The sequence below is a fragment of the Ictidomys tridecemlineatus genome, chromosome 4 (assembly GCF_052094955.1).
Source record: "Ictidomys tridecemlineatus isolate mIctTri1 chromosome 4, mIctTri1.hap1, whole genome shotgun sequence".
In the NCBI taxonomy this organism is placed as follows: domain Eukaryota; kingdom Metazoa; phylum Chordata; class Mammalia; order Rodentia; family Sciuridae; genus Ictidomys; species Ictidomys tridecemlineatus.
The window spans coordinates 43,649,843-43,664,999 of NC_135480.1; the positions used below are offsets into that span (position 1 = coordinate 43,649,843).

Here is a 15,157-nt window from a genome sequence, read left to right on the forward strand (position 1 = left end):
GATAAATTTCACTTGATTATGGTGCATTGTATTTTAATGTCTGCAATTGGGTGTATCTATGGAATGCTGTATCTACTTCATCATGAATATTATCCTATAGTTTTCTTATCTGGTGGTGTCTTTGTATGGCTTTAGATTTAAGATAATGCTGGTCTTTGAAAAAGACATAGACAATATTCTGTTCTACTTTTTGGGAAATTTTGTGGATAATTGGTGATATCTTTAATAATATTTGATCCAAGTGAGCAGTGAAGACATCAAATCCTGAATTTTTTTTTTTCAAGAAGACTTCCCTCTCTACTGGCCAGCACACACACACACACACACACTTACTTGTGAGCTTGTTGTATGAATGATATTGATTCCCAAAATATACCACACAATCTACTGAGTGCAAGTACCTGCCACATAGGTTGAAGAATGCATGATCACTGTGGTTATAGCTAGGAGTAGACACATGGAATGTTTTTATTGGTTCTTTTTAGTTATGCATGACAGCAGGATTCATTTTGACACAATTGTGAATGCATGGAATATAATTTGTTCTAATCAAGTCCGTACTTCTTCCCCTTCCCATTCCTTCTTCCAACCTCCTGTTTCTTTCCCATTACTTTTCTAATACTTCTGCTATTTGATTATTATTTTTTTAAAAAATTAGTGTCTTCTGGATGTATGCAATGGTGAGATTCACTGTGGTATATTCACATATGTACATAGGAATGTTAGGTCAGATTCATTTCACTGTCTTTTCCTATCCCATTCTTCATCCTTTACCTTCATTCCCCTTTGTCTACTCCATTGAGCTTCCTTTTACCCACCCCCCCATTATTTGGAATAGCTTTTGCATATCAGCATGGAGATTCCTCAAAAAACTGTAATGGAACCACCATATGACCCAGCTAATCCAGTTCTCAGTATAATTAGAATACTAATTTAAATTAGTATTTAAATTTAAAATAAGAATACTACAGTGATGCAGCAACATTAATGTTTATAGCAGCACAATTCACAATAGTCATGTTTTGGAGGTAACTCAGGTGCTCTGAACAGATTATTAGATAAAGAAAATATGATACATATACACAGTGAACTACTACTCATCCATAAAGAATAATGACTTTATGGAATTTGCCAGTAAGTGGATGGATCTGGACACTATCATGCTAAGTAAAGCAAGCCAGTCCTGAAAAGTCAAAGGTCAATGTTGTCAACTTCTCAGGCTGGCTGTCACACAATTCTGTTTCCTTTAATCCATGTTTTTAGTGAGTCTATGCCCTTATCTTATTTTGAAAAACAGATTCCAGTTCACAAATAGCATAAGATTTAGGTTTGGCAATTCAATAAACTTAGTACCTCTTTAGAGTGCCTGGGGTGAGCATGTCTCTCAATTTAATCATGGGATCAGATTGAGAATCCAGGTGTCCTGATACCAAGTCTTGTGCAATCTATAATCTATCAATATCAGGATCTCTGTTTCTACCCATGCCATGATTTCAGATTATGGAACATGTTTCTAAGTTGACTACTTGAACAGTAAACAGCTAAATAATGACTTACCAGTACTCAAGAGCAAAGGTTATGGCTTTAACTGTTAAAACCCAAAGCCAAGTTATCACCATACCAAGGACAAATGTTACCAGAAGACTTTTTATAAACTAATTTCCCAAGTTGTTGTTATGCAGGTAGGAACTCTGCCTTCAAAATTGACAGAATTCAGTAATACAGAATTACTGTACCAGAACTCACTCATTCATAACCAAGCTTTCTCTCTGCATCAATGTCCCAACATACAACACAAGACTAATTGCTAGCATCATAGGCATAAAAAGATAGGAGATCATTATTTTCTATAAGTTCAGGTGGAAAACAGTCAGAAAAAAAGAGGTTTATAATTTTGTACAAGTATCCTTTTTCCATTGGAATGAATATGTCAAAGAAAAGCATTAATGAAAAAGACTGAGATGAAGATATGATGAGACATTTATTGGAAATATCAAAAATGAATTGAGGCATTCGTACATAAGATTGGTTTCCATAAGAGAAGGAAGAAAATTCTAGTTAACATAAACCCATTGGATGACATGCAACAAGTTCAGGGGCAAAAGGCTGAGAGGAGAGCAGATATCTGCTGAGTCTGGCTGGGCATTGTTGGCTCTTGAAGGCACATCTGATGTACAAGAGCTGAGGGTCTTCATCCCTGCTCCACTCTGCTGCCTGACATCTCCAGGGTTCCCTGGGAAAGGCTGCCTCCAATTTCACCCTCCCAAGGAGTGTCCTGCAGAGCCTGCTTAAGCACCAGCTTTAGGTTCCACCTCTGAACCCGCTGCCTATAGGAGCCAACAAAGAAGTAAATGATGGGATTGGCAGAGCTGTTAACACAGGACAAAACACTGGAAACCAGAAAAAGGCAATAAAATACATGGTAACTATTATTAATCCAATAATAAAGGAAAAAATAGACACAAAAGGGCAGACCACTGGAGAGGAAAACCAATACTGTGAGCATAATGGTAACAAACAGCCTGTTAAGAAGCTTCTTCTGGGATCCACGGAGCATCCTACCCAGCAGGGCCAGGCTAGACACTGAGAGAACCACAAATAAAAGAACCAGCCATGCAGCTATAGTAAATTCAACTATTTTACAAAGACCTTCAGTTATATAGAAATATAAACAAAAAACTGCTTCTAGGATGCCCAGAACCAAGGACAGGGCCCAGAGCAGGGTACAAATGACAGCTGATGTGTGTCTTGGGCGATGGCAGTGGTACCAAATGGGCCACATGACTGACAGGCAGCGCTCAGTGCTGATAGCGCCCAGCATGCTCAGGCCTGCAATGTAGAAAATTATTTTCCCAGATGTTATGATGCCATATGTAGGGCTGTGGATGGTAGAGATGACTGAGATGACTTCCTTCAGGACATTCACCATATGAAAGCAGAGATAGAGGAAATCAGCTACAGCCAGGTTTAGGATGTAAGTGTAAAAGGCATTTCTGTGCATGCGGAAACCCAAAAACCAGATGACAGATGCATTTCCAGTCAGCCCAACCAGGGAAATGACGAAGGTCAATGCTTTTGGTGTCAGACTATCAATGTCACAGATTGGAGGACGGTACTCATCACTTCCATTGGTTGGTGTGGCTTCTGTCATCCAGGCTGTGAGGGTTGGGTCCAGGCTCCTAATCACTTCAGTGGTGCTCCTGAAAACACAAAGGAGACTTGAGCACTCACAGCAATAGCTCAGATATCAGGACCACCCTACAATGTGGAGATTACTATATCCATTTTAAAGAGAAGGAGAGCAGAGGATTGCATGGGTGAAGTCACCTATCCACAGCAGGGGATTTATGAAATATCAAATTAAATCCAGTAGCTATTGTCTGAACAGCTGGAGTTCTCTGACCTGAACCTAAGTGACAAGGAAATATGCTGTAATCTGGACACTCCCACTCAGAATGGGACCAGTACTACGATGATCTGGGACAGGTTTCTCTCAGGTGCCAGAATTGATACAGACAAAGAGGTGATTATAACATTCCTATCACAAAAAGAGTTTCACTCAAGGAGGCAAAAGAAGACATGGGTTTATGGCTACTAGGATAACGTGAGCTTTTGCTAAAACAGGACTGAGAATGACTGGTAATAAACATAGCTCAGTGTGTCAGGCATTGAAGACAGGTTCACTTTTTCATCCCCAGAGCTGAGCTCTCTGGGTGGCCCACACGCCCTTAATATCTATTTAATGACTGAATACATGACAGTGCAGGATGGTGTGAGTTAAATGGAAAATAAAAACGAAAATACAATGAAAGACCTTAACATATACACATAATGAAATGAAGAAAATGATATCCATCATAATCCTTATTGTGAGCAGTATTGGTGTAGTTAGAATTATTTCTATGGGACCAAATGACTGATATTGACTCCTGATGTGCCTTTGGAATGTGGATTGAAGGTGGCTTTGTTTAGCACCTAGAGGCCTTTGGTGCACAGTGCAGGGTGGGGTGGTCAGATTTGTATCTCAGCTGAATTTCTCAACAGTATAGAACAGGAGCATGTGAATGTGGGTGAGGTGTGATTGCCAATGAAAGGAGGTATTTTAAATAGGAGTATAACTATGGAGGATTATAGTGGTGTGTACAATATAAACTTACTCCATTCCCTCCCAGGAAATCCTCAGTAACAGTATATTCTTGATGATAGCTTTTGTGTGAGAAGAGTATATGAAGTGAAATTGAAAGAGGGCTTGGCTTGAGGTATAAAGAGAGATTTTAGACTTCAGGTGTAAAAAAATGAGTTTTTCAAGTACATTTCCAACAAGTAAAGGGATCCACTCATATCTTAATGATTAACAGGAGTTAATTTACAGTGCACCACATAATTTCTCTTTGAATCCTCTCAAAAACCAATAAGGTAAGAATTTCTATCTGTCCCATTTTTATAGAGGATGGAATTGAAGCACAAGCAGGATGATTAATTAAAGCTGGTATCACACAGTATGGATTCCAGAACCTTAGGTTCTACAGCTTTTGAACCCACCACCACACTGTGTTAATTATATGTGGATGAGAAAATAAAAACAGATAAGTAAATCCCAAGTTAATCTCAGATGGCAGTCAAATTGTGAATAAAATGAAATCTAGCCTAAGCACAGCTCAGAAAAAGAGAGGAAGTGAAGCCCATCAAATAGGGCACAGAATGGAAATGGGTAGAAATCAGGAGCAGATATGAGAATCCAGAAGCCCTTTGCTGTCTCACAACTTCTACAGTCCCGCAATTCAATGTTTTATCTTCTGTAACAGTGATTCTTTGGGTTGTAGGTCTCGATATTCCATTTACCTTTCTCTCTTAATGCTGATATCACCACATGACTAAACCCTGACCAAAGGCAGCGAGGAGAGGGATATAATTAATTCCTGGTTTATAGGGTTAATAGAAGGATCACAGCCTGCATTTCCTTTTTTATTTTCTCACAGGCATCCATTCTGATATGGGTGTAAGTCCTTTAGGACCACAGATGATGGCACCCTCCCAGGGTTGCACAGCAGCACTATCAAAGAATTTCTTTCTTTTTTTTTTTTTTGTAGTGGGATTCCATTAACAGAAAGCTTTGTGCCTCTGTTCTTATTTTTTTTATTGGTTGTTCAAAACATTACAAAGCTTTTGACATATCATGTTTCATACATTAGATTCAAGTTGGTTATGAACTCCCATTTTTACCCCAAATACAGATTGCAGAATCACATCTGTTACATATCCACATTTTTACATAATGCCCTATTAGTAACTGTTGTATTCTGCTCCCTTTCCTATCCTCTACTATCCCCCCGCCCTCCCCTCCCATCTTGTCTCTCTACCCCATCTACTGTATTTCACTTCTCTCCTTGTTTATTTACCCATTCCCCTCGCAACCTCTTATGTGTGATTTAGTATAACAATGAGCGTCTCCCTCCATTCCCATGCAATTTCCCTTTTCTCTCTCTTTCCCTCCCACCTATTGTATCTGTTTAATGTTGATCTTTCCTTCCTGGTCTTCCTCCCTGCTCTGATCCTGGTTATTCTCATTATATCAAAGAAGACATTTGGTATTTGTTTTTTAGGGATTGGCTAGCTTCACTAAGCATAATCTGCTCTAGTGCCATTCATTTCCCTGCAAAATCCATGATTTTGTCATTTTTTAGTGCTGCGTAATATTCCATGGTGTATAAATGCCACATTTTTTTAATCCATTCATCTATTGAAGGGCATCTGGGTTGGTTCCACAGTCTAGCAATTGTAAATTGTGCCGCTATGAACATCGATGTGGCAGTATCCCTGTAGTAAGCTCTTTTAAGGTCTTCAGGGAATAGTCCGAGAGGGGCAATAGCTGGGTCAAATGGTGGTTCCATTCCCAGCTTTCCCAGGAATCTCCATACTGCTTTCCAAATTGGCTGCACTAGTTTGCAGTCCCACCAGCAATGTACAAGAGTACCCTTTTCCCCACATCCTCGCCAGCACTTGTTGTTGTTTGAGTTCATAATGGCTGCCAATCTTACTGGAGTGAGATGGTATCTTAGGGTGGTTTTGATTTGCATTTCTCTGACTGCTAGAGAAGGTGAGCATTTTTTCATATATTTGTTGATTGATTGTATGTCCTCCTCTGAGAAGTGTCTGTTTAGGTCTTTGGCCCATTTGTTGATTGGGTTATTTGTTTTCTTATTGTTTAATTTTTTGAGTTCTTTGTATACTCTGGATATTAGGGCTCTATCTGAAGTGTGAGGAGTAAAAATTTGTTCCCATGATGTAGGCTCCCTATGTACCTCTCTTATTGTTTCTCTTGCTGAGAAAAAACTTTTCAGTTTAAGTAAGTCCCATTTATTGATTCTTGTTATTAATTCTTGTGCTATGGGTGTCCTGTTAAGGAATTGGAACCCGACCCCACAATATGTAGATCGGAGCCAACTTTTTCTTCTATCAGGCGCAGAGTCTCTGATTTGACATCTAGCTCCTTGATCCACTTTGAGTTAACTTTTGTGCATGGTGAGAGGAGGGGATTCAGATTCATTTTGTTGCAAATGGATTTCCAGTTTTTCCAGCACCATTTGTTGAAGATGCTATCCTTCCTCCATTGCATGCTTTTAGCTCCTTCATCAAGTATAAGATAGTTGTAACTTTGTGGATTCGTCTCTGTGTCCTCTATTCTGTACCATTGGTCCACCCGCCTGTTTTGGTACCAGTACCATGCTGTCTTTGTTACTATTGCTCTGTAATATAGTTTGAAATCTGGTATCGCTATACCGCCTGATTCACGCTTCCTGCTTAGAATTGTTTTTGCTATTCTGGGTCTTTTATTTTTCCATATGAATTTCATGGTTGCTTTATCTATTTCTTCAAGAAATGCCATTGGGATTTTGATTGGGATTGCATTAAACCTATAGAGAACTTTTGGTAATATCGCCATTTTGATGATGTTAGTTCTGCCTATCCATGAACAGGGTATATTTTTCCATCTTCTAAGATCTTCTACTTCTCTCTTTAGGGTTTTGTAGTTTTCATTGTATAGATCTTTCACCTCTTTTGTTAGGTTGATTCCCAAGTATTTTATTTTTTTTTGAGGATATTGTGAAAGGAGTGTTTTTCCTCATTTCCATTTCAGAAGTTTTGTCGCTGATATACAGAAATGCCTTTGATTTATGCGTGTTGATTTTATATCCTGCCACTTTGCTGAATTCATTTATTAGTTCTAGTAGTTTTTTTGTGGACCCTTTTGGTTCTTCTAGGTATAGAATCATGTCGTCCGCAAATAGTGATAATTTAAGTTCTTTTTTTCCTATTTTTATGTCTTTAATTTCTTTCGTCTGTCTAATTGCTCTGGCCAGTGTTTCGAGAACTATATTGAATAGAAGTGGTGATAGAGGGCATCCCTGTCTTGTTCCAGATTTTAGGGGGAATGCCTCTAATTTTTCTCCATTGAGAATGATGCTAGCCTGAGGCTTGGCATAAATAGCTTTTACAATGTCGAGGTAAGATCCTGTTATCCCTAGTTTTTCTAGTGTTTTGAACATAAAGGGATGCTGTACTTTGTCGAAAGCTTTTTCTGCATCTATTGAGATGATCATATGGTTCTTATCTTTAAGTCGATTGATGTGGTGAATAACATTTATTGATCTCCGTATATTGAACCATCCTTGCATCCCAGAGATGATTCCTACTTGATCATGGTGCACAATTTTTTTGATGTGCCTTTGTATCCGATTCACCAGAATTTTATTGAGGATTTTTGCATCTAGGTTCATCAGAGATATTGGTCTGTAGTTTTCTTTCTTTGAGGTGTCTTTGTCTGGTTTTGGAGTCAGGGTGATGTTGGCCTCATAGAATGAATTTGGCAGAGCTCCCTCTTTTTCTATTTCCTGAAATAACTTAAAAAGTATTGGTATTAATTCTTCTTTAAAGGTTTTGTAAAACTCCGCTGTATACCCATCCGGTCCTGGGCTTTTCTTGGTTGGAAGTCTTTTGATTGCTTCTTCTATTTCATCTATTGATATTGGTCTGTTTAAGTTGTGGGTATCCTCCTGACTCAGTCTGGGCAAATCATATGACTTAAGGAATTTATCGATGTCTTCACTATCCTCTATTTTATTGGAATATAGGTTTTCAAAATAATTTCTAATTGTCTTCTGTATTTCTGTTGTGTCTGTTGTAATATTGCCTTTTTCATCCCGTATGTTAGTAATTTGAGTTCTCTCTCTTCTTCTCTTCGTTAGCATGGCTAGGGGTCTGTCAATCTTATTTATTTTTTCAAAGAACCAACTTTTAGTTTTGTTAATTTTTTCAATAGTTTCTTTTGTTTCAATTTCGTTGATTTCTGCTCTGATTTTAATTATTTCTTGCCTTCTGCTACATTTGCTGTTGTTTTGCTCTTCCTTTTCTAGGTCTTTGAGATGGAGTGTGAGCTCATTTATTTGTTGGTTTTTCCTTTTTTTGAGGTATGACCTCCAGGCGATGAATTTCCCTCTTAAAACTGCTTTCATTGTGTCCCCTAGATTCCGATATGTTGTGTCTGTGTTTTCATTTATCTCTAAGAATTTTTTTATTTCCTCCTTTATGTCTTCTGTAACCCATTGATCATTCAGTAACATATTGTTCATTTTCCATGTGATGTAGGATTTTTCCTTCCTTCTTTTATCATTGATTTCCATTTTCATTGCATTATGATCAGATAAAATGCATGGTATTATCTCCACCCCTGTATATTTACTGAGGGATGCCCTATGACATAATATATGGTCTATTTTTGAGAAGGATCCATGTGCTGTTGAAAAAAAGTATAGCCACTTGATGTTGGATGATATATTCTATATATGTCAGTTAAGTTTAGGTTGTTGATTGTGATATTGAGTTCTATAGTTTCTTTATTCAACTTTTGTTTGGAAGATCTGTCCAATGGTGAGAGAGGTGTGTTGAAGTCACCCATAATTATTGTATTGCGGTCTATTTGATTCTTGAACTTGAGGAGAATTTCTTTCATGAACGTCACAGCCCCATTATTTGGTGCATAAATATTGATAATTGTTATGTCTTGTTGGTGAATGGTTCCTTTTAACAGTATATAATGACCTTCCTTATCCCTTTTGATTAATTTAGTCTTGAAGTCGATTTTATTTGATATGAGGATGGCCACTCCTGCCTGTTTGCGAGGACCGTGTGCGTGGTATATTTTTTCCCAACCTTTCACCTTCAGCCTGTGTATGTCTTTTCCAATCAGATGCGTCTCCTGGAGGCAGCATATTGTTGGGTTTGTTTTTTTAATCCATGTTACCAGCCTATGTCACTTTATTGGAGAGTTTAAGCCATTAACGTTTAGAGTTATTATTGATGTATGGTTTGTACTTCCAGCCATGTTTTATTATTTATCTTCTTTTAGTTTGTTTCTCCTAGATTAGCTTTCCCCCCACCCTCTGGCTTTATAGAGGCTCTTCCCACTGATGGTTTTGGTTATTGTTTTTCATTTCTTCCTCATGTAATGTTTTGCTCAAGACGCTTTGCAATGCTGGTTTTCTGGCTACGAATTCTTTTAGCTTTTGTTTATCCTGAAAGATTTTTATTTTGTTGTTGTACCTGAAGCTTAATTTTGCTGGATACAAAATTCTTGGTTGGCAACCATTGTCTTTCAATGTTTGAAATACGTTGTTCCAGGATCTTCTCGCTTTCAGGGTCTGTGATGAAAAATCCGTTGTTAACCTTATTGGTTTACCCCTAAATGTAATCTGCCTCTTTTCTCTTGTAGCTTTTAATATTTTCTCTTTGTTCTGTATGTTGGATATCTTCATAACAATGTATCTTGGCGTTGGTCTACTGTGATTTTGTGTGCTCGGTGTCCTGTATGCATCTACAATTTGTATATCTGTTTCCTTTTTTATTTCTGGAAAGTTTTCTGTAATTATTTCAGTCAGCAGGTTACTCATTCCCTTGGTATTAATCTCTGTGCCTTCTTCTATCCCGATGACTCGTAAATTTGGTTTTTTTATATTATCCCAAATCTCTTGGATGTTTTTCTCGTGATTTTTTACCAGCCTATCTGAGTTGGCTAGACTCCTTTCAAGATGATATATTTTGTCTTCATTATCTGACGTTCTGGCTTCTACTTGCTCCACTCTGTTGGTGATACTCTCGATTGAGTTTTTAATTTGGTTTATCGTTTCCTTCATTTCTAGGATTACAGTTTGATTTTTTTTAATAATCTCTATTTCCTGATAAAGATGCTTAACTTCTTCTTTTATCTGTTTCTGTAATTCACTTTCAATGTGATCTTTAAGTTTCTTTTCCATCTGTCTAAGGTGTTCCTTGAGTTCTTTATATGGTTATTTTTCTGATGACTCTAAGTCCTCCTGAATATTTAGGCTGTCCTTCATTGTTTGTACTCCTTTTCTTCCTTGCTTTTTTATGCTCATGTTACTTCTTGTTCTGTTTGACTGCTGAGTTACTATTTACTCTTATAAATTTATTTGATGCTTGGGAGGAGAGATATTAGAAGGGAAGGGAAGAAGTCACTAAAGAGAATGAGTGTAGGCAGGTAGAATTCAGGAAAGGGGAACTAAGAAAATTGAAAAGAAATGAAAAGACAGAAGAAAAAAGTGAAAAGAAAGAAAGAAAAGAACGAAAAATTAAAAATTTAAAACAAAAAAAATTATAGTGATAATAAAAAATTAAAATTAAAGTTTAAAAAATAATAGTAAACATAATAGAATAAAAAGAATTTAAAAAATTGAAACCATTAATAAGAAAGTTAAAGAACAACAACTAAATCAACATCAAAAAGTAAAAAAAAAATAAAAATAAAAATAAAAAAATTAAAAATAAATAAATAAAAAAGAAGTACTAATAATAATCATTGAAAAAAATAATAATAATAAATGCAGTCATAAAGCTCGATTAACTTCTCTTCCAGTAGGTGGAGCTATGCCCACTGGGCCAGGCTTCTCTTCTTGATAGGTGGGATCCAATCACTGTGCATCAGCTCTTCTTCCCAGACTGTGCGGGTCTCCAATCCTGAGTGCTTAGGGCCTTCTCTTGTGGTTCCTCAATCCAGGCCCCGCTCACCTGTGACACCACAATACTGGCTACACGCTGGGTCTGCTGCTCCTGGGAGCTCTGTTTTCTTGGATGCCTGGCCACACCCTTTCTGTTTGCCTCCCTCAGACCCCAAGTTTGTATGGCTTGGGGCTGAGGGCCCTAGCGAACTTGTTTGCCCTCAGGTAGTAACTCCCCTGGTATCTGGTGCAAGGGACCTCTGTTGTCAGCACTGGTGGAATCAATAGCTGGGAGTTCTGCGCTGCAGGTCCCACATCCCTTCTGATTCCCTGGGTCCGGCTATGGTGCTCAGTTGGTTTTTACCTCTGTGAGTTCAGGTGGGACTAGTTACTTCAGTGGGATCGTTAGTGCTGAGACACGAGAAGCAGGCGAACCAGAGCTTGCATGCAGCTGATTTGTGCTCAGTGTGTGTTTTCTGAGGGGCCCAGGCTGCATGCTTTAGCTCCACGTCAGCTCAGCTTTGCCTAATGATCCTAAGCAAGCAGGCTCTGGGCCGCGCTCGGGCGCCACGCTTGTCCGTGGCCTTAGCAGCGACGCAGGGACCTCTGTCGCTCCTCGGCTAGGTGCCTGGCTCCCCAAGCGGCTGCCGCCGCAGCTCTCCAGCCCCTCCCTCCAGAGCACGGGTCCCCTTTCAGGGGACTGCCAAACAACTCCAGAACAGTTTCTGCCCAAAGGTGCAGCAGGGAACAAGCAACCGCTGAGTTCGGGGTGGTGGTCCCGCCTTCAGAGGATAGGACTCGGCACGCAGCCCAGTTCCCGTCTCTAGGTGCGGCAGCAGGACCATGTAGACAGAGCCATTAAGACAGCATGCAGGAAGCAAATGGCGGCTCCCGTGGAGTGGATTTTCGGCCCCGAAACCACAGCCCAGCCAACAATCCCAATCCACTAACTCTCCTTGTATAGAAAGTATTCAGAAAAAAAAAAAAGGTGGTGTACTGAGCTTTCTTTGTCAGGTACTTACAATCCGCTGTTGTTTACGTATTCAGCTTCTCTGCCGGTAGCGAAGTGAAAGAGGCAGGAGATGGGCGCAGAGTGCCCGCGGGTCTGAGCAGAAAAGCGTCTCTCTTTCAATCTCTTTGTTTTTTCTGCTGCTTGGCAAGGTGGTCCACTACAGATTAATGGTGATAGGGGCTCTAACACGCTGCGTGAAATCTTGATTAAAGCCGCTGCTCAGAGCCCCACGCTCAGCACTTCAGCAACCCCTGTACGCAGCGGCCATCTTTTTTTTTTGCCTCTCAAAGAATTTCTTGAGTCTGATGGTCTGGAGCTTACAGCAAAGATCTAGCACATATTCTGTGAAGGTGAGTAGTGGTTCATTTTGAGCCACACTTTCACACCAAACAAGAAAGAAGCTTTTCCCTTTTAAAATGGCATTCAACTTTCAAGGCATTTTTTATTAATATCGGTGATTGTTCCAAAATTGATTCAAGAGAATTAACATGTAAATAGGAAAAATTATTTCAATGGAGATAAAATGGGAATGGATTCAATGATATCAGATTGAGAAATCTCCAGATTGTAGGAAGATACAAGCAGTGGTGAGGGATAGTGTTATGTGTCCTGACAGTTTTTATTCCATCTTTCATCTCTGTCTTGATAGAGTTCCAAGCTGGTGGAACTCTATCAAACACCATCAATATCATTTTTTTCCTTATTGTTTCTGGTTGAACTGACCTACCTGGTGATACAATCAAGACAATAGAGAATGGGAGGGAGGGATTTGAGTTTGAAATCTTCTAACTCTCTCCTGCTAGGCAGTGTGCTGGTAGTGGCACTGCTTCTCCACCTGCCTGGTCATCCTTTAGTAGTACAGTTACAGCTATGGCTATGCTCCATCCCTGGTAGCTGCTCCTTCCTGTGTCCCTTTTACTCTAGGTGTGGAAACAGTGCTTCATTTCTGCTTTCCTTAGGGCACCTCATTATGCATTGCTATTGTTCCCCTAATCCTGCACATCTTTGTAACTAGTTCTTCCTGGATATTCCTGAATTATTACAATTTGAACCACCTATTTCTTGTTAGAATCTTAGAATTAAGATGGGATATTATTTTTTAATAATAAGTGAAAGCAATGAAACCCATGACATATATAGCCTCTTATCTCAAGTAAGCAATATCTCCCTGTGGCTTAACTTTTTAAATAAATTTTAGGAATAGGCAGAAATCTATCCATTAGAGCAGGTTTAAATGGTGGAAAGAGGGGATAATGAGAGATAAATCAGAATGGGAAAAGATCTAATGAAACCCATTTTAAACTCAAAGTAGGAGCTGTAGCACCCAGTCTTCAGAAGGACAATTCTGTCTCCTGCCTTTCCCTGTAAGAAGCACCCTGACCCTCTCCAGGTAGAACCCTACAGTAGAAACACAGGGATGTTAACCCAGAGCAAACCCCATACATAACAGGAATTCTGACTCCTCTTACATTTCTGCCATTCTTCTGTCCAGAGGTGGAGAGCTGAGCTGTCTTGACAGGAGAGAGTCTTTCTCAGATGAAGTGACACCAAGATATAATTCTTTGTTCTCCAAGTGGAGAGATGCTTATGGAAGTTGTATATAAAGCTAAGGGCCAATTGCAGCTATTAAGATTCTGAATGACCCCTGGGATTTCCTGTTCCGGGATTGCGAACAAATTGGAGGACATAGTCATCTGAGGCTTCATTTTAATGTGGATGTATCTGAGCCTCTGCACCATTTCCACTCACATATCAGCCTCCCTCTTCCATCCCTTTCACTCCACCTACTTGTAAGTAGTTTCTCTTCTGTGTGCCTCACCAACTAGGATCCTAGGTAAGAATGTAAGCAATGTGAGCTTTCATACTGAGTTTTATACTAAATAACAAAGTATATCTTTGGGTCATTGAGATTTCTCATCATGCCCTGGTCCCATATTTTTATTTGTTTATATTATCAGCAATGCATTCATTTCTATTTGTTTGTTCCAAATAACAGAGCAAAGGGATGGGAATCCTATTCTCTACTTACTATCTCTACCCTTTCTTATTTTTCTCATTATTAGCTCTGATTAGGAACCATTTCTATTTTTAATTTGCCAGTATAAAGAAGTTTACTAACATCTCTTACAAAATGTTAGTGTTCAGTAGATAAAATATTCTTCCCCCCTTAAATTAATGAAATTTGTTATTTTAAAATTTTCATGTAGTGTAGGCATTCAATATTTGATATATGATCTCACATGTCTTCCCTTCTTTGTCTTCATGTACCTCATAGTAGGTTATATATAATTTGTTAATACTGTAATTTGAATTGGATGCTGTGCTGAGATGGACATAAATCTTGGGTGTCATTGGATAATTCTATGGTTTAGATATGGTTTAATTTTGTTTCCACCATTCTTTTTATTGGTGCTTGGTCTCAAGAGTAGCATCATAGGGAGGTTTTGTGGAATTTGAGAGGTGGGACCTAGTAATAGTCCTTAGATCATGTAGTTTTCATACAACCCTTAGATATCATGTGATGGAGTTCTTATAAAGGAACAAGCATTTCCCCATCCAACTCTCTGCTTCCTGGCTGGATGTATGACCCTTACTCCATGTGCACTCCCATCACCCACCATTGAGCCTGGCCCAGAGCCTGGACTATGACATTTTGACTTCCATCAAAACTATAAGAGGGAAGTGGAGGGGATGGGGCATAGGAAGGGCAGCAGAATACAACAGACACTAGTATTGCTGCATGTATAAATGTGGCTGTATAACCAATGTGATCCTGCAATCTGCACACATGGAAAAGTGAGAATTCATACACCAGTTGAATCTAATGTGTGATATGTCAAGATTGTTATATTGTCTTGAGAAAGCAATAAAAAAAGAAAAAAAAACTTAAGGTAATTTAATCTCTATTTTAGGAGTAGCTTGTGTTAAAAATTTAGATATAGTAAGTAAAGCTACATAATAAAGAAATCAATTTAAAAATTCAGAAATTTTTTCTGTAGATTTATTCAACAAATATTTCATAAGAACCTTATTTATTTGTTGATCTGTCTTTGAAAAATTTATTTGGAAGTCATAATCTCCATTATCTCAGAATATAACTATTTGGAGATGGCATCCTTAAATATAATTAAGA

At 38.7% G+C, this 15,157-nt stretch overlaps 1 protein-coding gene across 1 annotated transcript; it reads right to left on the minus strand.

The window, feature by feature from the left end:
- Positions 1 to 2,191: 2,191 nt before the first annotated feature.
- Positions 2,192 to 3,151, minus strand: LOC101964983 (mas-related G-protein coupled receptor member X1-like). Its single transcript, XM_078044908.1, has one exon. The coding sequence runs from the start codon at positions 3,149 to 3,151 to the stop codon at positions 2,192 to 2,194; it is 960 nt and encodes a 319-aa protein (XP_077901034.1).
- Positions 3,152 to 15,157: the final 12,006 nt, after the last annotated feature.

Excerpts from the sequence above, each read along its gene's own strand:
- LOC101964983 (XM_078044908.1), bottom strand. The coding sequence starts at position 3,151 with ATGACAGAAGCCACACCAACCAATGGAAGTGATGAGTACCGTCCTCCA.